This window comes from Podarcis muralis, chromosome 2 (assembly GCF_964188315.1).
Source record: "Podarcis muralis chromosome 2, rPodMur119.hap1.1, whole genome shotgun sequence".
In the NCBI taxonomy this organism is placed as follows: domain Eukaryota; kingdom Metazoa; phylum Chordata; class Lepidosauria; order Squamata; family Lacertidae; genus Podarcis; species Podarcis muralis.
This window is the reverse complement of record NC_135656.1, coordinates 68,451,281-68,467,285: the sequence shown is the minus strand read 5'-3', so window position 1 is coordinate 68,467,285 and position 16,005 is coordinate 68,451,281. Positions and strand designations below refer to the sequence as shown.

Below are 16,005 nucleotides of genomic sequence, written 5' to 3'. Positions count from 1 at the left end.
GACGGAGTCGGCTATTTCTATCCGTTTTCCTTTACGTGATCATCTCTGTGGAATGGAACATACCGATGGTTTTTCTCCAACATATGCTCTCTTCCCTTAGATGTTTTGGAGTGTGTTTTATGCTTTAAATATATATACCTGGATATCTTTTTACTATATTGTTACAGGTAACTGCCATGGTGCAACTCTGGTCTTGGCTAACCTAGTGGCCTGTGGCTGGGGGAGAAGCAATTGGTAGGCACAAGGTAGAGCCCCTCACTCAGTGCACTAAAATTTGGGGGCAAAAGTATTGAAAGTGATCTTTGGGCTGTAGTTCCATTGACATCTACCTCTGTGTCAAATTTCAAAGGCTTTACACAAGCAGCAAGAGCCCAAAAGCTTCCTAAGAGTTATTTGCTACATTGATAATAAAGGTCCATTCTCAGGTTGATTTACCAAACCTTTAAGTCTCTATGGAAGCTGAGTTTTCAGAAGTAGTTGCACCTCACAAGTTATAATTGAGAGCAATATCTCAGACTTGGTATCATTCTGAAAAACCACTTCTCTCTAAGCTATAAACTATTGTTTTGATCTGGTACAAGCTGAGCAGCCCCCTCTCCATTCCCCCAGCTGTGACCCACAGAAGACCACAAATTCAAGGTCCCTAGTATTCCTGGCATCTGTGTCTCTATACCAACTTACAGAGATTCCAATTTGTTTTTTAGATTAAAAAGCAGATTAGAATCTGCCATATCTAGAGGCTCAATAAAAAAGCACACACAGTCAAGAGCAAAGTTAAACTTTACTTTACAGTAATTGCTTTCTTTTATATACAAAGAATTACAGTACATATTTTGGGAACATTTGGGTAGGACAACTTTGTTTTTCATTGTCATAGTTTTTACACACACACAGTTAAATGAGTCAGGGGAGGAAAAATAAGAATCCACGAGCCAAAACTCTTCCTCTTCTTCTAATGTAGATACTGTAAAGCATTTCCCTTGCCGGCCATTTGTAGAGAACGTAGTTGAGAATAGGACAGCTCTGTAAAAAGACATTATGCTTGACTGTTGGTAACCACAATATATGCACTGAAAAGAATTCCTTCCCCATTATTCATGCAGAAATACTGCAATTATGCACTGGAGTGTCATTGCAGAACAGGACTTCTCCTGCAATTGCTCTGTTCAGTCACAGCTCCCAGCAGAGAGTCTGGGAGAGTCAGCATGCAGCATACTGCCTGAGGGCAAAGCAATACAGCTTGGAGAAATGCAATATTTCATCTCCAGCTCATGTTAGCACTACACGCTACTCCATTTCTGTACCAGCAGCTAAATGAGTGGGGAGAGCTCTCCAGTCTTAGCCCTGCCCAAACCCCTTTGGAACAAATATGGGGGGGGGGGGATGGGACTGTCAAGCGATTAGAGAAGAGTTTCTCTCTCCCAACGTATTACAGACCTGAACAATTCAAAAGCACCACACCATACATTACTGAAATAAGCTGCTACAGCAAAGGAATATGCCCTGTGATGCTGCTGAGGAGAAATGGAAGGAATGGCACTTAGCTGCCCCATGCCACATCTGCTTAGCACCCACTCAAGGGAATAGGGTTAGTGAAATTCCAGATGTTTCCAAGATGATGCTCTGCGTAGGCTGAGAAGTGGTTTCCTATGCACAAATACCCTTGCAAGCATTCACTTTCAAGAGACCACACTGCCTCAGTAGGGAGAATAGGAACTAAGTGTCGTTTGTACACACTGATCCCATCTTTCAGAAAATCAGAGTCTGGGAGCATGGGAGGCAAAAATGTGGCCATTTTAAAATATAACTTCTATTCCTGCCTGCCGTCAGTACTTGAGAAATGTGCTCTGACATCTCTTGCTTTCAGACATGAAATCCAATACTTGTTAAAATCATCACATTCCCAGCATCCCTAGCCCTCTGACTCCCACGGAAGGGAATCCATCAATACTGCAAAATGCCACACACTCAATGCATTTGTTAACAAATTTTTGTATCTTACCAGTCATGCAGATTTGACGGAAAGGGGAAAGGCTTTATTCCGTTTCAGCACAATTATGTAGTCTGCAGAATGTTTAAAATCTATTCCAAATGTTGTCACGATTATTATTATTATTATTATTATTATTATTATTATTATTATTTTAAAAGCCTACAGCTCAGCTCCTCCATTCCAAAGTATGCATCCTAAACCAGGAGTGGGGATCCTGTGTCCCCTCTAGACACTGGCATACAATTCCTATCAGCCCGAGCTAGCAAGGTCAGGGTGAGGGAGTTGGAGTTCAACATCTGCTCTTCACCCTTGCCCTAAACCAATCAAATAACCACCTTAGTAGCCACAGGATAATGCAAAAGGTGATGCATTCTAGGAAAGTCCCACCACAGGTGCTCTAAGCAGCATGTTAGTCAATTGCACAGATGGGGAGTTTCCAAATATTTTAACATAAAGAGAACACTCTTCAGGCAACGACCCTGGGGTCGGAAAAGGGAAGTAATTCTTGCAACATTAAAGTGAGAGGGGCAGAGGGGAGCACTGAATAGAGGTATACCCTGTTGAGCTGCTATAAATACCCCGATTGCTCAAAAATAAACATGAACATCTTTTTAACAGATCTAGGCACTTGCAGCTGATCTAATCCCAGTCCTGTTGGCGCCCTAACTTTTGGAGAAACATCCAATGGGGAAAAGCACAGAGACAGAACACCGGATTTCTGGAGAATGATCTGCACCATTCTGTACAGCAACTACTTATTTTTCATGTGGCAAAATTTTAATTACCTGTGAATATTTCATAAATGGGGTGGAAATTGTATTTTGTTAGCTTCATTGTAAACAATGCCAGTCAAGGGTGCAAGTACAACTACCTGATTCCACTATCGTCTATTATTCCATGAAACTATGGAGCTAGTGTAAAATCTGGCACTTGAGAAGCTCAGGATGCTGCTGAATCATCTTTTCAATTGTTTTGTGTAAAAAAAAAAAAAAAAAGGTTCTAAGGCTGCAAAAAAAAAAAAAAAAAAAAAAGGTGGGGTGGGGGATTCCTGGTTTAATTTCAGATACTCATGGGTGGAGGAGAGTTGCTGGGCAAAATTTGTTGTCATACCTAGTTCTTTGCCCCTTCCCATGATTAACAGAAACAGAGTAAGTTATGAAATAAGCAAACATATACAAATCTCTTTTTCTGCATGATCCAAATGTCACAGTATTCAATTCAGCTTTTCTTGCCACAGATCTGGCCTCTTGGCACAGATTTTCAAGCACAAAATGTGCAAAGCTCTATGTCCCACTAGACCCCAGCATTATAGCACCTTATTTTCTGCATGAAATATAGAAGCATGATGGGGAGTGTGTAAGATTTGCGCACCAGAAGCCGCTTGCCATGCTCACACCCCTAGCAAAGTACCACATAAGCAACAGCAGAATAGAACATGCCTGGACCATTTTAAGAAGCAGGATTCAATTTTGTTTCTGGCAGCCCAGCTCTTGGAAAGGTAGCTGATTCACACTAGGTAAGAGGGTACACAACAGGGGAAGCATTCAGGTCAAATATCTCTCCCAGCACTCTCCTAGCCTGTGTCTGTTTGCATTCTGGATCCCTCAGAGTCAAACAGCACTTGGCTTCTGCTTGGCCAGTGTCCCTTCCTAATTGAATGTTGTGTCTTATGGGAGTGACTGGCTCTTCCCATTTCACATAGGAAACCACCCCTGCTTTGGGTTGAAGGTGCCGATTGGGTGAGGTTCCTGTGTAGCATTTCTCTTAATCTGCACCTTGGGATTTTCTCCTTACCATAACAAACCAGACACCAGCCTCCAGACTTGGAGAGATGCTACCAGTATAAAGTTGTGCTACAGGCATGCAGGTACACACACTCCACACATACATCCGTGACACTTTCTACTTCAGATGCCCAGTTTAATTGATCAGCTTCTTGTTTCTACAAAACAAGTCCTTCAGGGAGGGAGGCGGCGGCAAAACTGAATCTGTACAGAGAGGCTCTTGAGGGAAAAGGAGAAAGCAGGGGGGCAGCAGACAACAGGGGCTGAAATGCCATGCAAAAATCCAACTGACTTTAAGCAGGAGTTCCTAAATGAAGATTCTGAATGTGCTGCTGCACAGATCCCCTACCGTGTCACCTATTCTTGACCCCTAGCACCTACACTCAGGAGAATTAATGCAAAATGGACTTTTCTCTGTTTTAAAGATTTAAAACAGCCTCCACCAAAAATATTCACAGTTTATTGTTGTTGTTTTTCCATGAAACAAATAGCTAGTTAAAAACACATGACATTGCAAGAACAGAGTTGGACAAAGCAGTGCAGGCATCTTTCTTGTTACAGGTACAGCTGGCTTGGGGTGGGGTCTGGCACAAAGGAAGCCCTAAACACACAATCTACACGACAAAGTCCAGCTCACGGGAAGGCCTAAATATGTAAAATTTAGAGCTTTATTATTATTATTTTCCACACATGAGAAATATTTAACATACTGAACCTCGTGATTGGTTTGGCTTGCTTGTTTAAAAAGGTGATCGTTTTGTTTTAAAAAAGGTTTTTAGTAAAATGCCCTTGGCTTCTTGTTTCTGTCTCGTTCAGAAGAGTTGTCCTGTTTCCCTTTGTGCAGGAGTCACGCAGAAACCAAAATGTACTTGCATTTCCCCATTTTCAGCAATAAGCAACCGCTGAGCCTGCAGGTCTTCGAGGAAAACCAATGTTAAGAACTAAGATTCCATTAGCCATAACGCTTTGCAAAGTCACTAGCTTTGGAGAGAGAGGGAAATGATTCAGGGGAGAGGATGAGATGCACAGTGGTGGTGGTGGGGGAATGTTTTGTAGTGCCCAGCAGGTACCATCATTGTGGAAAGCCAGCATTGAAAAAAGTATTGGGTCAGAATTTGAACTGCCACTGTATAGGATCAACTGTAGTACTATTGCAATTCTACAGAGGATCTGAATACCCCAATGATATATGCTTCAAAGTAAGAGGATCAGGGTTTACATAGAAACCAGAACTTCTGCTTTGTGCAAAAAAACAACAACACCTGGAAATCTTAAAAAGGGCAAATTAGGAGCTGGCCAAATTTGCTGCTTGAAGCTGAAGCATGACAGACTGTGCGACTTCAGCTATCCAGGCCAATAGAACATGAAAAGGAGGCAAAAGTTAGCAGGAAAGGGGTGTGTGTGTGTGTGGGTGTGTGTGTGTGTGAGAGAGAGAGAGAGAGAGAGAGATTGTTAAGCTGCTTCCAGACATCAGTGTGTCTAACTGAAACCACCATGTGAAATATTGGCATGGTATGCTTGCTTGTCTCTCCTACAGCCAAGATATGAAGAAACCTAGACATATTCAGGGCCAAGTAAGCAGTAACTTCTCTGATCCTCAATATAGTTCATCAACAATATCTAACCAGCACCATAGCAAGCTGCATTTATGTCTGGTTGGGTAACAATAACTGCTTCCACCAGAGTTATGCATAATACCAGCCTGGCTACACACCAGGCATAAAGCGCTGCACTGACTGGGAAAGAGAGATGAAGAAAGGAAGAGAGATCTAAGCCAGCTGCTGCAGCCCTTAGTGTTCCAGTGTGAGAACTATGACCTCAGCTACTTCTGTTTCTGACATGCAGATATTCTTCAGTGTAGCTCAGTTAAATTCAAGTTTTTGTTTCAGTATTTTTTGGTAAGATGGGAAATACTTTAAGCTGGAGACTAATCAAGGTAAGATTAATAAAACACGCTTTCTATCCTGGAAACATTTATTCTCAAATGGGCTATTAGTTCTGTTCTGCCTTCTGAGGTGATACACGTTAGCCAGAGGAATGCACCCCAAATAGTTAGGACTACTGTAAACAATGCAAACATGATTCCTAAGCAACTGCTTGTAGTGGAGGGGGAGGAATTAGTTTCATTTGTCCAAAAACACTAATAATTCTTGTTGCAAAGACTGAAAAAAGTTAGGTAACAGCAATGATGCACCACAAAAATTCAGAAGAGAGATTGACTCATTTGTCTAACCTGCTGTTGCCTTTAGTGGTCAAAATTCTGCCTATGTGGGGGCTCTGACTTTACTGTACTAGAGATCCAAGTCCCAGGATAAGAATGCTAGCAGATGGTATCTCTGAATTTCTTTTCCCCCCACCTCCAATTATAAGGTCTGTGAAGGAGCTTCAGCTCTTCACAGAGGAGCAGACAGTTCCACCTAGTGGAACTGGGCTTCTCAGCTAACTTCAAGTAATGTTTCTTCAAAAAGCACCTGTATTTGTTGTGCCCTGGCAGCATATTCTCAAGCAAAACACTCTCCTAAAAGAACTTTGAGAAATGAAAACTAGGGAGGAAACTGTCAGGTCCCTTCGCTTCGCTTCTCCAGTGACGGGATTCCATCAGTTGAATTGTTTAGGAAATGCAAGGTGCCAGTACAGAATGGCTGGCTTGCAACTAGTGAGATGGAATGAAGCTACTTCTTTGGAACGGTGTAGGAGCTAATCTAGGAGACACACCATTAATGCACGCCTGTCACTCAGACATGCAAGGTTAGTAATTTTGATTATTTCAATGGAATTAGAGATTATTATCCACAGTGGATTCCTTTATTTCAGCTTTATTGTTTCCAAAATGAAGACGGAACAGGCCATCTACATTCTTGCTGCTTGACTGGGCATCGTTCGGATTTAGGTAAATGTAGGTGGGTAGTTTGGGTGGGATGTTGGAAGGTCAAGGATCTGGGGAAGTGAATTTTTTTTAAAAAAACAACCCAAGAAACAAAATACCCTTCCCCATACAATAAAAAAACAAACAAAACAAAAATAGTGACCCGTCTGGCCTCGAACTGGCTTCACTAAGGTTTAGACTCAGTAGGTTCATGGCCAGGGGAATCCTGGTTCAGTACTAGCACCACGTTTTGTTCAGACAAAGGCAAAATGTCCTGCCCCACAGGCGTTTGTGCTTTCCCAGAGAGCCAAGAGATCTGCTCCAACGTTTGAATGTTTCTGGGCAGCCACGATGCCTGTCCAGAAGGCAGTGGAGCTTCTCTTGCAGGCCAAAGGGGTTGTTCAAATGCACACAATCTATCTGTGGGCCAAAATGGCTGCTCCGTGGAAGGTGCAGATGCGGCTTCTTGGCCTGAGCAAAGACTGTGCTCAGGAGACTGCAGTTTCTCAGCTGTCCAAAGCGATTGCTCCACCGATTGCAGTCCTTTCGCACTATGCCAAGGGGTCTGTTCGTGTATTTGAAAATTCTCTAGAGGGCGGGCTGCTTGCCCAACATAGCCCGAAAATTTCCCTGTAGGCCTGCAAGGCTGCTCCTCGGATACAGATGTCCGCTCTTTCTGCTGAGGAGTCTGCTCCACGGTCACAGAGCCCCTTTCTTTTGGCTGAGCGTTCTGGTCAACAGGCCTCAGTGCTTTCTCTGAAAGCAAAGGCCTCAGGCTTAGTGGGGAAGGAAGCTGAGGCCTCAGACCTGTGGTAGTGGAAGGCTTGTCTGATGGCATGGGCCGAGCATCTGCTGGGGTAGAAACCCTGTTGGGCGGCTGTGGCTGTGGGACTACAGGAGTGGCTGGCTTTTCTGATGGTTTAGACCTCAGGGCTATGGGGGTGACTGGTCTGACCACTGGCTGAGATCGTAGGCTCAGTGGAGCAGCAGACTTGCCCGAGGGCTTGGGTGTTGGGCCAAGAGAAATGGGCCTGTCCAGTGGCTGAGGCCTTGGAGATTCAGGATCAGCAGGCTTGTCCAATGCCTGGAGCTTTGGTATCTCTGCAGCAGGAGGTTCCTCCGAATTCTGAGACCTGGGTATGCCTGCAGTAGGTGACAGTTCTGACTTCTTGGATCCTGGTGGTTTCACTGTGGAGTTTTTGTCTGTTGTCTGAGGTCCCAATGCCTCCGGAGCAGGTGGCTTGTCCTGAGGTCCTGGTGCCTCTCCAGTGACCGGCTTGTCTGATAGCTGTGACTCATGAGCTACGGTGGAGGATAGCTTTTCTGACGGTTGTGACTTCTGGGCAACAGCAGAAGCCTGTTTTTCAGAGGGCTGTAACCTCAGGGCCACCGTGGAGGGCGATTTTTCTGAGGGATGTAGCCTGAGCGCCACGGCAGAGAGCGGCTTATCTGACGACTGCAACCTAAGGGCAAGGGCTGAGGATAACTTGTCTGAGGGCTTTAACCTCAGGGACAGGGTGGAGGGCAATTTGTCTGAGGGTTTTAAACTCAGGGACAGGGTGGAGGGCAGCTTGTCTGATGGTTGTAGCCTCAGTGCCACGGTGGAGGGTGCTTTATCTGAGGACTGCAGCTTCAGCGCGACAGAGGAAGGCTGCTTGTCTGAGGACTTTAGCCTCAGAGCCATTGAAGAGGAAGGTGGCTTATCTGAGGGTTGCAGCCTCAGGGCCACAGTCAGAGGTAGCCTCTCTGACGGCTGAGATTTCGGGCCTGTAGCCGCAGGCTGCTCGTCTGATGGCTGAGTGTTTTGGCAGCCAGCTGCCGATTCTGTGGAAGGCGCATACTCACGAATCTCTCCTGGCTCTAGAGGGTTAGGTCCGCATGGATCATGTTCTGTGCAGGACAGGCGTCCATCCAGCTTAGAGATGAAGAGCATGCCCTCTCGGTGCTGCTTGCAAAAGGACCTAGGGCACATCTCGCAGAAGGAAGCTGCCTCTTTGCTGCACACGTCACACTGGTGCCAAGGGCATTCCCATTTCCCTGCAGCACAGGAAAAAAAGGCGCAGCTTAAGAGGAGGTGAGAAAGTCAGATCGGCGACTGGCTGAAATCAACAAGAAAGCAAGCCTGGACTAACCCTGGAGGTTGCTAAGGGAATATCATCCAAAACAGCTCTAGTTTACCAGGCATCCATTTGCCATCATAAACTATTTTGCAGTTATGTAAAATGCAGGAACCCCACTCAGCACGCTGGTTTGTTCATTCAGTTCTAACCACTGTGTTTCAAGTTAGTTTTGGTTCAAGCAACAACAAAAGTAATGATTTAAATCAAGTTTTCAAACTTAGCAAACTAAGCTGGTGGAACTTCCTTTTATTTGGTCTTTTGTCCACACCAAACAAGCACTCCACTCAGAGATGGTCTGCTTCTGAATGCCAGTTGCTGGGGAACATGAATGAGGAGAGTGTTGTTGCACTCAGGTGCTGCTTCTGGGCTTCCACTGTGAGAACAAGATGCTGGACTAGATAGGCCTTTGTTCTGGTGCGGCTGGGCTCTCCTCCCGTTTTTATTATATGAACTGTCACCAGCTGCTAAGTTTGGGAGGCATCATTTCTCGCTCGAGGCTAGTGCTATCGGTGCAGCTGTTATACTTAAGTTTCTATGAATAATAGTGAGAATACGTGACTGACCTGCAGGACGCCTGGTCAGATTGAGGCAGTCAGCATGGTACACCTTTGGGCAGCCTGGCCTCTTACAGGAAACCAGCTGCCCTCCATCCCCGCAGCTGAAACATTCATCCTCACGCTCCTTCATAATCTCTGCTTGGGATTTGCGCTTCCCATGCCGCCTCTTGAACTTCTTGGACTTCTCTTCAGAGGCAGGTGGCTGGTTCTGGAGACAAAACAATGCCACTGAGTAAATGCTCAAAGGGAACAAATCCCTGTCCTCATACCTCTTTCTGTTAAACTTCTTTAGCTGACTTGATGAAAGACCACAAGGAAAACAGCTGCAATCACAATTCTTGAGGGGTAAGTAAACGGTTCAATTCTGAATAGGCCGTACGATAAGATTATGTTTTCCTAGTATGAATAAACCCAGAGTTTCCCCAGCTATGAAAGTTCCTAACAAAAGTATATTCATTTTGGACACATTGGAAGTTTTACATTCATCCTGACCATTGTGTCAGGAAAAGAACAACAACAACAACAACAATGTATTATTCATATGCTGCCCATCTAACAGGGTTGCCTCAGTCACTCTGGGTGGCTTCCAACAAATTAAAACATCCAACAAAGTAAAACATCAAACATTAAAAACTTCCCTATACAGTGATTAATGTTATTAGCACAGATCCCTCCTGGCGTTGGCTTTTTTCCAGTCCCCTCCCCCCCATTTTCATCTGATTTAAGCAATGCAGAGTGGGCTTTAAAGGGGTGTCATTTTTATCAACAGCAATAGCAATCACACAGTAACTTGGAGAGGAGTATACTGAAGAGAACAAGATTCCTTTAAATTAAGTAAAAAATGAACCCCAAGCAATTCAAAGGGCAGCTGAAGGAAGAAATCTAAATAAGGGTTTGAAATACCTTTGGTCTTACTCCAAGGAAACCACTGCAGTTTGGAGCACCACATTTGCAAACTGTCTTCCCATTCCCCAAACACTCCAGGTTGTAGTTGAAAGTCAGCTCAGTCCCTGGTAATCAGAGAAATCAATGAGACCCATTTGGATTGTAATAGGCTTTGCTAAACCTGAAGTTCTAGAACTGGAATGAAAGATTAAAAACAAACAACCCCACCCCCCCCAAAAAAAGATGTGCAAATGCTGGGGAGAATCTGCTGCTTCTACTTTCCCTTGTATGTGCTGAAATTCCAGTGCATGCTAGCAACAAAGGTCTATGACTTAGTATAATTGCATTACCTTACCTCCCAAGGGCCATGCAGGATGAAATTTCAACAAGCAGGGTGAATTTTCCTACATTGTGAATATAGTACAAATACACAGATAGAAGAACATACCTTCCCTGAAGGTATGTCAGCAGAAACCAAATAGCCACCTGTCAGGGATGCTGTATTGTATCTTGCACTGAGCAGGGGCTTGGGAAATGACTTCAAAATACTACTCCCAACTCTTTGATTCTATGACAGCCGCTACCTATTAAAGCTTTCTGTTATATGTAATGTATGGTGAACACAGAGATATGTGTCACTTACTATGAAGAATTATCTCAACTTCTTACATGCAAACACTCAGGGAGGAATCCAACATAGTGCTATGGCAATTGTTCCATCAGCTCAAGCTTTTCAGATTGTGAGACAAAATGACCCCCCCCCCTCTGCTCCCCCCACATGCAGTTCTGGGGGTTTTCTTGACCACAAAGCCAATTTTAGTGAGAGGATGGGAAAAGAAGGGAAGTGCCACTGAATTAGCAGAAGTCCTTGAACAGACTTCCATTGGTGGGACTCATTAGTTAAACCTGCCCTCAGGCTGCAGACTTTCATTTCTTGATACATACGCCAAAATATCAGAAACAAGGCTACTAATCATTAGGGCTCCTTACCAGCTTTGATATTTATGAGCGCAAAAAGGCCAACCCGAGTATCTCCATTCACTGACCACTTCTGTGTCTCACAGTTTGGCTGGCAGCAATGGTTCATAAATCGAGCATAATTGCCTTTTGGTCCAGCATCAATTATTCGATCCTAAAAAGCACAGGGAAAAACTCAGTCTTTCAAAACACAGCCAGAACTTTATTCTTAGCTATAAGCAGTGCAATACAGATACGGAATGCTCTAAGAAACTTGAGGGTTGGGGGGGGGAGATGTCTTTCCAAGAAAGCACACACACACAAATCAGGTGGTCTTGCAATCTAAAACCAATGCCAACAGAAGGCACAGTATCTTAATTTATTGTTTCAAACGTACATGAACTAGCAGTATTTTACTTCAGATATAGAAAACAGGAATGTTTTCACACACCTTGTCCAAAGTTAGCATATAAAAGTTGGTGATATCGTGCTCTTGGGCATAGCGGATTCTGGCCCGGCATTCCTCCTCATCTATCAGCTCTCCCACATATTCGTTGACAAACTCACCCTGAAAGTGTGGAAGTGGGAAGAGATGAAGAGAACAACAAATAGTACTCTGAATACAAAGCCAAGACCAACCAAACTCAGGGGGTTTGGGGATGGGAAGAGATACGCATAGGAAACAAATGAACAAAACACACACCCATTAAAACAAAAGTTACTAATTCATAGCTTTTCATGGAAACCAAAATCTTTAGTGCTTTTTGGAAGGCGAGCCTAAGGAGGCACCATCTCTATTTTAGGCACAGAACTGCATTCCTTAATAAAACATACTAGAGCATCATAACTATCAGTTTTATTACAAACTGGTTTCTTTCGACCTAGACCACTGCTCTTTGTAGTCTGGTACGCCTGTCACACTATGCAAACCCATGGCCTCCAAAAAAGAAAACTGTTGAGTGCTTAGTGCCTCCCTAACCCTCCTACTGCTGTGCTGAGCTAAATCATAATTAACCACGAGAAGTAGCCAAGATTTAGGGCTCGTGGTTTGCCTAGGAGAGCTGAAATTCAGCAATTCAAGCATTTACAGTAGTTACTTTTTACAACAGTAAAAACTGAAAATGCAGACATCGCCTTGATAGAACTTTTGTTTAGTAATCCACTCAGTTTAAATACGGGGTTTAAGATCCCTTTACTTAGATGGGTATTAATTAAGGATGATTTTGGTGTAAGAAAATGTGGGGGTTAGAAACAGTCTAATGAGCAGTCCTTTCCATCTGTTTCTTAAAACACAGAAGCGTGATGAAAAACTGGGCACTCAAGAATTTGCGGTGTAGGATGAAAAGAAGAGAGGTAAGCAATACTACTCATCTGGGGAAATCCTGACATATATTGATTTCTGCTAAATCTAGTTCAGATTGTTTCAAGGTTCCATTAGCACAGAACCCAACTTATATATGGGAAGGCAAAGACTGACTATATATTTAGGTAACCATGGGAAACAAACTCCTACCACATGTGTATGTATGTCTCAGACAGGAATAATGACTCATTTCTTGTCTTTGTAAATTTTACGCTTTAAGAAAGGAAAACTAAATTCAGTTATAGAAAGTGTGGGATGCTGAAACTAAACTTGGGGAAGAATTAAGACACCAAAAAACAAACATACCTTTTTAATGTCTCTTTTGGCTTGCAAGCCCCAGCCTCTTGCCAGTGTGCGGAATATTTCCACTTCAGGATACTGCCTTTTGGTAAAACACTGGTTTTGGCAACGTTCCCCAGCAGGGCAGACAGCAGGGTGACACTCATAGAGCAGCATGCGATTAATACACTCGGAGTCTAGGCCACAGGGGTTTTCATCAGCCGGCTTGCAATTGCAACGTGGGATCTCAGACAAGTCTGCAGTGAAGATCTGCACTTTGCCTACAGGCCGGTTCACCTTTAAATACAGATATAAGCCACTAAGTAAATCGGCTGGCCTAGCTAAATTGTGCATCATTGGAATGCAGAAATGTAGACTACATACATGGAAATCAGAAACAACTTTTGCTACAGCGATACTTGTTGAAATGGGTCAATACTGCACTTTCATGTATATTGTTAATCTTTATTATTGTTTCAGCTGCAACTCTTCTACCAGCATAGAAAATGCACCTTCCACTTTAATCAGCTATTGTAATGGTGTTCAATATTGTGAGGTGATCCTTTCTCAGGGTGGGACAGAAAGAACATACAAGTTCACACAGCAAGGAGACTCCCTCCCTTTCAACAGGATTTTATACACCAAAGATTTACTGCAGGTCAGCAAAGAGTTGAAGTTCATGTGGCCAATAGCTGACCTCATAGTTTACACTGGGATTAAAACATAGGTAAAACTCAATGTTGCACTACAGTGAACACCCCGTCAACACAAGCATTGCACCTTGCCAGACAGAATGATCCCCCCAGCACTTCTGGGGGTTCTCCCAATCCCCTTAGACCCAATTCAGTGGGTGTGGAGGGGGAGGAGAGAAGGGAAAAGTCCCCTTGTGCAAGTGGAAATCCTCACACAGGGCTTGCACTGACGTGACTTGTTAGGTGAATCTTGCCATGTGAATCTGTGGTACCACAAAAAACAGCTTGTGTGCTTTAAAGTCTAAAGGAAATGTTTCACAGTGGACAGATTGTACAGGTTTTAGCTTTTGCAGTGTAGTGGCAGGTGGCAAGAGGAGTGTATAGTTAAGAGCACGTCCTGGTCAGCATTAACAATGGTTAAGACTTGTGCCTTCATTATGTTTAAGGATGGAGCACACAGTCCCATAGCCCAACCACCTTCAAGGGATTGGGGGCAATACATGTGCACAAGGCCCGCCATCTGCTATCATGTCCTGCATCCTCACCTTGATATGTTTGTAAGGAGGGGGCTTCTTATCATTCTTTTTGTCTTCCTGTAGCTGCCTCAGTTCCTTCTGTGTTTTTAGCTCTTCAAACCTCACAGCAGCTTCCTGCAGAGCTAAATTAAGAAAACTTCCTCATTATATATGAACAGACATTCAGCCACTTTTATATATGCACTTACATGAAAATATGCTGAAGTGAGGCACCAGTAACAGACGGGACAGGAAACAGCAGCCACAAAGAGGATTCGCTAGGATTCAGTCTGTAGCAAAACTGAGAACAGTACTGAGATTTCCATACTCCCAGGCAGTAGCCAGAAAACTTCAGCATGCCTTTGTTTCAGGATTGCAAAAAGTAAAGACATTGTTTTGTGTAACTCAAGCTTCTTGAAATAATTTGTTTTATCCCTACATCTTAAAGCTAGATAGACACCAATCCCCATCTACTCCTTGCTGAGTTCTTACATCAAGAAATTTCACTTCAGGAAAGATTAAAAACAACAACAGAGACTCAGTTCCGACATCTCAACACACTTTAGCTGAATTTGTATGTCACAGTAAACCACAGTTAATAGTTCACCAGGAATATGGAAATCTCTCCCACTTTATTCCATCCAGTAGCAACTGGAACAACAAACTAATCCCTGATTTAGTGTTATGTTTCAACCATGTACGCCAAGAGTTGTGGTTTGTTGCTCCTGCTCACTAGCAGAAGGGGAAAAATGGGGAGCAAGCTGCACTCATGGTAAAGAATTAAACACTGTTTACCATGACATGCAAATGCACCCACAGTTTGAGGTTCTGGATGGACAAAGTCTAGTTTAGAACTACTTGTCTGCTTAGTGCTTCTGTGTCTAGGCCCAGTGGCCTTTGGAGGCAAAGCAATAGTTATAACTATAGTTAGTTTGCTTAGCAGAAACTATGGTTTGAAAACCTATTTCAAACCACAGCTTCCAATTCTGGTGTGCCGACCACTCACAAACCACTGCTCATCAATTCAGACATCATGACAAACCAAAGTTGCTCAATCTATAATTCTAGCCAGGGCTATTTCTGAAGCATAACGATGCCAGAATCTATTCTTTTTTTCCTAATGCAGCATCTTATCTCCCTGAGAACACAGAAAAAGATGGGATTCATTGCTAACTTCCATGGTTACATTAGAGTCAAAGAAAATGGGTTACCCTTCTTGTAAATGCCATCAACTCCCTTTGCCATCTTGTCCTTGCTGCTCACATCTCCTTCCATATAGGGAAATACTCGAGCTTGGTGGGTCCAAAGGTAATCATTTGATCCAAAAAAAAGCACAGGAAATTCACCGATGACATGCTTCATTTTCTGGATGTTGACAGGGATGGTCCTAGGGTGGCAAATCTCAGCTGGCCACCACCTGGAAATGAACAAAGGCAAGAAAAACAGATGAGCCCATGGATAAATTTCTGGAATGTCTGTTTCCTAGATCCACTCCTTTGTAGATGCATCATTTGTTGTGTGTGTGTGTGTGTGTGTTTGCTAACCTAACCATGGAATAACAGGAACCCACATTAGTAGAAGACTTTACGTATTCTATTAACATTGTGGAAACAACTGTAAGGGCAGCAGCAGCAGCCATGCTGGTAAGAATACACATAAAGCTGAGGGGAGGTCCCCTCCTGACATTGTGAATACAGTGGTACCTTGGGTTACAGACACTTCAGGTTACAGATGCTTCAGGTTACAGATTCCGCTAACCCAGAAATAGTACCTCAGGTTCAGGATGAGAACAGAAATTGCGCGGCGGCAGTGGGAGGCCCCATTAGCTAAAGTGGTACCTCAGGTTAAGAACAGACCTCCAGAACGAATTAAGTTCTTAACCCGAGGTACCACTGTACAGTATTAATAACATTAGCAAAGCAAAAATGAGCAGTAGCAACAAGCTTTCACAAGAGACAACTGAAATCTTTTAAATATAACAGAATTTGCCTTCA

The 16,005-nt window shown here is 43.6% G+C and overlaps 1 protein-coding gene across 17 annotated transcripts in view; it reads right to left on the bottom strand.

The window, feature by feature from the left end:
* Positions 1–762: 762 nt before the first annotated feature.
* NSD1 (nuclear receptor binding SET domain protein 1) overlaps positions 763–16,005 on the bottom strand; it is a 61,961-nt gene continuing 46,718 nt past the window's right edge. For 15 of the 17 annotated variants that reach the window (XM_077924664.1, XM_077924654.1, XM_077924660.1 and 12 more), the window contains 8 exons: positions 15,223–15,428; positions 14,042–14,154; positions 12,832–13,101; positions 11,614–11,730; positions 11,196–11,337; positions 10,224–10,330; positions 9,327–9,528; positions 763–8,680 (listed from right to left, as the gene is read on the bottom strand). In XM_077924664.1, coding sequence (XP_077780790.1) covers positions 6,831–8,680; positions 9,327–9,528; positions 10,224–10,330; positions 11,196–11,337; positions 11,614–11,730; positions 12,832–13,101; positions 14,042–14,154; positions 15,223–15,428 — 3,007 coding nt within the window. In that variant the 3' untranslated portion in view covers positions 763–6,830. The remainder of the gene's footprint in view (positions 8,681–9,326; positions 9,529–10,223; positions 10,331–11,195; positions 11,338–11,613; positions 11,731–12,831; positions 13,102–14,041; positions 14,155–15,222; positions 15,429–16,005) is intronic. The other 2 variants (XM_077924668.1, XM_077924667.1) reach the window with 2 other exon arrangements.